This window comes from Octopus bimaculoides, chromosome 20 (genome assembly GCF_001194135.2).
Source record: "Octopus bimaculoides isolate UCB-OBI-ISO-001 chromosome 20, ASM119413v2, whole genome shotgun sequence".
Lineage (NCBI taxonomy): Eukaryota > Metazoa > Mollusca > Cephalopoda > Octopoda > Octopodidae > Octopus > Octopus bimaculoides.
In genome coordinates this window covers 7,527,736-7,534,871 of record NC_069000.1, presented here as the reverse complement: position 1 = coordinate 7,534,871, position 7,136 = coordinate 7,527,736, and the positions used below count along the sequence as shown (strand labels likewise).

Genomic DNA, 7,136 nt, shown 5'->3' with positions numbered 1-7,136 from the left:
TGGGGGGGGGGGGGTATTGGGGTGTACACAGTTGTTAGTGTATCAATTGGATGATAATGATAAACTTAAAACTGCATTTATGACAAATTCTGCCGAGATCGAGTTTGCTTTTAATCCTTTCAGGGTTGATAAAATAAGTACCAGTTGATCACTGGAGTTAATGTAAAAGACTTTCTTCTCTTCACCTGAAACTGCTGGCCTTGTGCCAAAATGTAAAACCAATGTTAATAGAAATATCACTGAGTTATATAGCAGACAATAATTGTCTGACCATGATAATAGAATACGGATGGGCCCATAACCTATGGGTGGGGAAATAGAGAACTAAAACACTCATACATACTGTAAATATCTTTTTTGATGTATTCGTCGATGGTAGTGGTCATGAAGATGATTGTCTTTTGTTATCTTTAGGTGAACCAGTTCCTCAGCACTCTGGAGTGTGACCTGTCTAAAGGTGTTGGAGGCCGTCTAGACTCCCTGGTTGGTCAGTGTATGTACTTCAGTCTGTCCTTCAGTCGTATAGGGGCTGACTTCCGCAGTCTCCTGGTGCCAATATTCTACTCTGCTGCCCTCAACTCGTTTCAAGTGACACTCAACAATGCTAACAAGAAGTGAGTCTTTTACTGTCTAGGTTGTAGTGTTGGTGTTGGTTGTGTGGTAGTGTAGTGGATGTGATGGTGTGGTTGTAGTGGCATATGATGTTGTATATTCCTTCTCTTACAGTCTTATGGAGACAGTGAAATAACAAGATATTACTCCCAGCTCTGCCTTCACCGTTGTGACTGTGGCTGTTTTAAATGAAGTGGTTGTTGTCATTTAGTTCCAAATTAGCCCTGATCTTATAAAGAAAAGCATCCCAACCATGACCATTCAATCTTTCATCTTTAGTTTTTTTATTTCAGACCTCATTAACAATATGTTTTTCTTTTTTTGACATTATGGTTAAGATGTTGTTGCAATTTCTAGCAGGTCAGGTGATCACATAGAGGTTCATTCAGGAGAGTGAGTCACCCCATCATCTAATTTATTGATGCTTTATGTATCTTCTACATCAGAATACCCCCTCCCCCATTTCTACTCTCTGGCACAAAGCCAGCAGCTTTGAAGGAAAGCTTCTTCAGTAAAACTTCTTCAGTTAAAAAATGGAAATGATTTTGTCTTGCAAGGTAATTGGTGGCCCTGTCGGTGATGGTGTCACATAAAAAGCACTGGTGCTGGTGCCATGTAAATATCACCCATGCTGGTGCCACATAAAAAGCTTGGAAACGGGTAAGGGTTGGCAACAGGAAGGGCATCCAGCCATAGAAAATCTGCCTCAATAAATCTGACCCATGCAAGCATGAAAAATTGATGTTAAAATGATGATGATGGCAATATCATACATATAGTGTTTTACTGTTTGTGTTAGGGCATGTTATCTGAGGTTGTATGTGATTGTTGTGATGGTGGTAGTGTTGCATTGTGTGGTGTTGTGTTGTATGCTGTCCAGTAGATTATATTGACCAACCAGTAACAATCTGCCACTTTACAAACCCCACATTTGTCATAGTATTAACCTTAAAAGACCTCACTGGCAACTGCTTTATTAACTGAGGAGCTACCAGCTTTTGAAATCTTTTTTTCTGAGTATTATCCACATAATATCTCTTCATAATTTATGTATCATCCATCGTATACCGTGAACTCTCCACTATCTCTACATCTTCTCTACATGATCTCAATAATATCTTTTCTACATTATTATCTGCCAGGTTCTCTGAAATGATGCAGTCTTACAATCTGATGGGTTTAACATTTACTGGAGGTCTTGCATACAACATGTCAACCCAGGTAACACTTTTCACCTCTTTAAACAACTTATTCTTGTGATCTGGTTTCTATTCTCAGTTGTAATCATTTCACATTAATTAATTAATGTTATTGGAGAAATTAATGTATCTATCGCCATGCAGAGCAGAAAATATATTATTTAATTTAGTCAATATGTATTGGTAAAGTTAATAATGATAATTAGTATGAATTATAATATCCTATCATTAATTCCTTTTTACAATAGTAAATAATGGATAAAAATATAGATATCTTATTTTGTATTGAGTACGAAAATGTGACATAGTGTCGAATAGATGGATACTGTCTTTATTTAATATAAAACAATGCATCTTAATCATTGGACAGCCATGATTAATGGATTAGACGCCGCCGGAATACTGCTAAGCATTTCGCTCGGCGTGCTAACGATTCTGCCAACACACTGCCTTGCCATTCTAATAATAGCAATCCGTATTTGACCATTACTTCTGTCCACTTTGTATTTTAGCCTGGTCAGTTATACCCGCCTTCAGTTCTCCTGGATTTTCAACCTTTGGCTAATTATTGTAACCATGTGTTGACTGCCTTTAACGATTTACGTTTGTGTCTGCCAATCTCTTTGGCCTGTGACATCAGCGACAAACTGGAGAAGTCTTTATTGAAGGTCAATGATGTCATATTGTTGTTTCATCGGTGAGTTGACAGTTGCTCTATTACAAGGGGGTGCTGAAAAGTTCCTGGTTTTGGGGTAAAAGAAAATGCAGGAGGTTCAATTAATTATGATTTTATTCAACATATTCTCCTCTCAGATTCACACACTTATTGCAGTGGTCCTATGGTTTTTCTAATCCCTGTAAAAGAACTCTCAGTTCAACATCCATATACTCAACTGTTTTATAATTTTCCTTGTGTGATGCTGTAACCTCCGCATTTGTATCTTCATATCTGCATCTCCATAAACGTTTTTTCACACTCAGAATTGCTGAGGCATGGAATAAACTACCTGCATCAGTTGTTAGCTGTCAAGACTTCTATGCTTCCTGAAATTCGCCTGATGCCCCCCACCCCTGTTTCTTTTTCTTTTTTTTTTAAATCTTTTCCACTGTTCACTTCCTGTGCATATTCTCTGTACTATTCATGCAGTTTTGGTTACTTTTTCTGATGAGTTGTAGAGCACCTGAGCACTATATATTATATATTATTATTATTTTATATCTGTACTTTTGCAACTCTACAGCTGTGCCTCCCCATTTATGATTTAGGCTGCTTGGCCAATATGTCTGAGACTATCCTGTTGTTGCCAGGGTTACAGTTTTTTTTGTAAATTCAACATAGCTATAGTTCTATGGGGCAAAATCTGGGGTCACCAACTGGTCCCCAGCTATTTCACTTCCTATTATTAATTTCATTTTTAGAAAGGTCTGAACACCACACAATCTCACTTCCTCCAACCCTGCTACAGTTTCTCATCAAATCCCTCTGTATGCTAACATTGTTTAAAGTCACTATTTTCCTTTCTTATGTCCAGGGCGGAAGAAAGTACATTAAGCAATGCCGAGACTGACCATTTGCAACACCTGCTTCAAGTCTACACCAAACATTTTCTGCCTTATGTACAGAAATGCATGTTAACATTGTTTCCTCCGTCACAGCTGGCTCAGACACTGGGACTGACAGTTGTTGACCTCACAGCAATGGTAAGTATCCATCTAAGTTACATCCTCTGGATGATGGTGCCAGAGATTAGCCACCACATCACTGTCAGGTGAAATGTAAATTTGATGCCTTTGGGTTTCAGTGATGGAGCTTCCAGTTGTACATACTTTTGCATACACTCTCATACACCCGAGCATCTTGTTACAAATTGCTTCCTAGACTAGTTTGGAACTCTGAACCTTTTATTTGTAAAAAAAAAAGAGTTCACAATCCCCCGACAATTCCTCCCTACATCTTTACTGTATTGAAGCCTTAATCTTTCAAAATATCTGAAAGACAATAATCCCTCTCTATCACCAGATTAGTTCCAACATCTGTATCTGACATGGCCCACTAATAACCACTCGACCATGAGATGGAAACCAGTTGTGTGTGTGTTGTACCTAGGGAATTCATCACAATTAATTGCACTAACATTTGAATTACTTAACAATCTATAGCCCGAGTTTAAGGAGCTTATATCAATCTCTTTGCTAATACTTCCATGAAAGATCTGATCATTACAATTTCATTTCTACAGTTCAACATTGATTATGTTTCTTACAATGTTTGTTGTTGTTATTTAGGGAAATCCTGGCAGTTTAAACATTGAATCTATCCAAGCGGGAGTCAGTCACCTGCTTCCTGAAAAGGAAGATGATGTCATGGAAACAGCAGCAATGGAAATGAACCTTCCTCCTCTGGAAGACACCAATGTAGAAGCATCCCAGCAGAATGCTCAAGAAGTTGAAAACGCAGTTACTAAGAGAGAACTTAGCCCAGAGATGTCCTCAGCCACTGTAGCAGGAGAAACCCTTAATACATCTGCAGCTTCTACACCAGAGGATACACTGGTTATTTCCCCAGCCTCTGTAACTGAGGCAACTCCTGTCATCCCAGCCTGTGTTCCTGAGGCAACAACAGAGACCTCGGCCTCCATTCCTAAGACAACCCCTGTCACCCCAATCTTTGTTCCAGGGGCAACCCATGTCATGCCAGCTTCTCTTCCAGAAGCAACCCCTGTCATGCCAGCTTCTGTTCCTGAGGCAAGTCTTGTAACCCCGGCAACCCCAGCCTTTGTTCCTGAGGCCACCCCTGATGTCCCAGCCTTTGTTCCTGAGGCCACCCCTGATGTCCCAGCCTTTGTTCCTGAGGCCACCCCTGATGTCCCTCCTAAGACCCTAGCCTTTATTCCTGAGATGAGCCCCGTCACAGCAGCTCCTTTCCCTGAAGCAACTACTGATGAGTCTCCAACCACCATATCTAACATGGCTTTTACCATAGATCCTACAAGAGTCAATTTATCCTCCCTCCCCCTGTCACAAGTGGTGCCTCAAGACAATGATCCTAACATGATCTTAACCACTGAATCATTAGACAGAATAGACTTGGATGATATTAAATTAGATGAAACTTCTGCCACTAACTGACCAGTCCAAGTGTGGTGGTGTTGGGAGGGACAGTTCTTGCATCATTCCTCGTTTATTGATTCTTTGGTCTTACTGAACTATTTATTAACTTTTTGGACATTTATAGATTTTGGTTGTAAATACATTAAAATATTTTTCAAATAAATGTGTTGTTGATTGACTGACGGCATAAACACTGGTTTTAACTTGACTAAGGGCACTGAAGTTTTAATTTGACAGAGTTTTCATGAGGCTACAGCTAAGCCATGCAGTACAGCTGTAGGTTATTAAATCAAGACAGGCAGAAAGCAGGGGAAGCAATGCAAATCATCCAACAATGTACAGAGAGAGAGAGAGAGAGAGCAACAATATACAGTTAATCTAGGCAGTAGAGCTAAGCTATAGATTACAAAGGTTAGAGATTAACTAGACTCCTTCAACTCTATTACATCATCAGAGATGGATGGCACAGTATATTTTGCCTCAACTAGTTGAGCTGAAATCCCACCACAACTTAAATAAAACTTTTGTCATGTATCCCATGTGGTTACAATTTACAAATCATGGTACCTATTTAGAATTAAGTGGAATGAGCCAGTGAGAGTTAACCTTTATGATAGACCCACACACATAACACCTGGGACATAATTTCAATTCCTAGTTAGAGATATTTCTCTAAATAACTCCTTAGGTTGTCTATGTTAAATATTGGGCTGGCAACTAAGTTCCCGCCGTTTTTCATGTGATGTAGTGGGGCTTCAAAGTTTGACTTGTGCATAATTATGTCCTTTACAAATAAATGCATGAAATTTTGATATAAAGTCAAGGAAGTTATTAAAAATTGAAACCCATCAGTGACTTTTGGAACAAGCAGTATAAATATTTGTTTTTATATATATACTCACACATTCTGCATATGACCATTTTCTTTTTTTCTACACTCATGCACACCATCTGTAACTGTATATAAACCAGGCTCCTCTCAACAACAGACAACACGACAGAAATATTAACAATATTTACCAGAAACCTTTTATTAAAACAGCAGACAGTCATTTTATTTTAATAGATTTTTTTTTTTTTTTTCCATATTTTTTTTCTTTGTTTCAACAACAAATTCCTTTTATGAAACTTTGGAAATAATAAAAAAAAAAAAGATTTATTTAGGGAGAAGACCTGATTGTTTCTCTTTGATTAACAATGATTCACCAACTTGATAGGATGACTAGAAGATCTCTGGCTTGGCTCTACCTAACCAGCACAAACAGAACAACTATTGTTTAAGGACAACGTTAGCAAATAAGTGTCCCTGCTTTCAGCTAGCCTTAACAGCTTTCTGTTAAGGACAGGGGCTAGACACAGCAGTGAACGCTGCTCATTTGGGTTTCTTTAAAACTACTCACAACAGCATTTTTATTTCTTTGTCTAACGATTACACATCAATGGAAAATAGTTGTTGGAAAAAAAAAAAAACAACAAACATTATTTCAATGGAAATGAAAGAAAAAGACAGAGAAAATCTCTGGTAAAACGGAAAACTGGTTTAGATTTCACAAAGAGATATTGGAACAATATGTGAAGAGAAAGAGACCAGAAGGGAGAATCTTCTAATGTGAGGACACAGCTATCTGTGTATGTATACATGTCACTCAACAAACCTGATATCTGTTATTCACAGTTGGGTGTGTTTATGTGTGTATATATATATATATATATATATACACAGACACAAGTCACTGCTGCCAACACATCTATAACATCCAATTCCACTGATTAATAATAAAGACAACCTAAAGAAATATACAACTTTAATCAGCATAAACAAACTAAACCATTGGAGTTGCAGAGTTGGCAAAAGAAAGCAGGACATAAACTACACACAGCAGCTACAACTACATGAAAAGAATGGGAGCAGAGAGCCATTGATTAATGGAGCTACACTGTACAACTCCCAGCAGTGGGGAGAGGTGTGTGTTTGCATCATCATGATAATGAAGACAGCAATTTGATATAAAGGGAATTCCCCCCATTATCATCAGTAGGGTCTATATAGAATATTAAGGTGAGATGAAGAAGTGGGGAGAAGCAGTTGGTTCCTGGGGTTAGTTTTAGTGCCATATTCTACAGCATCATTTCTTTGCCTCAACAAGACAAGGGAATGTATATGTGTGTATGTGTGTGTGTGTGTGTGTGTATATATAGATATATATATATATA

At 38.2% G+C, this 7,136-nt stretch overlaps 1 protein-coding gene across 2 annotated transcripts in view; it reads left to right on the top strand.

Moving 5' to 3' along the window:
• The window catches only part of LOC106869850 (conserved oligomeric Golgi complex subunit 8), a 14,412-nt gene extending 8,002 nt beyond the window's left edge, over window positions 1–6,410 (top strand). The window contains exons 9-14 of one of the 2 annotated variants that reach the window (XM_052974934.1): window positions 415–614; window positions 1,755–1,833; window positions 2,324–2,508; window positions 3,344–3,512; window positions 4,098–4,598; window positions 4,665–6,410. In XM_052974934.1, the coding sequence (XP_052830894.1) occupies window positions 415–614; window positions 1,755–1,833; window positions 2,324–2,508; window positions 3,344–3,512; window positions 4,098–4,598; window positions 4,665–4,940 (1,410 nt within the window). In that variant the 3' untranslated portion in view covers window positions 4,941–6,410. Of the gene's footprint in view, window positions 1–414; window positions 615–1,754; window positions 1,834–2,323; window positions 2,509–3,343; window positions 3,513–4,097 lie in introns of both variants that reach the window. The other variant, XM_014915769.2, reaches the window with a different exon arrangement.
• Window positions 6,411–7,136: the final 726 nt, after the last annotated feature.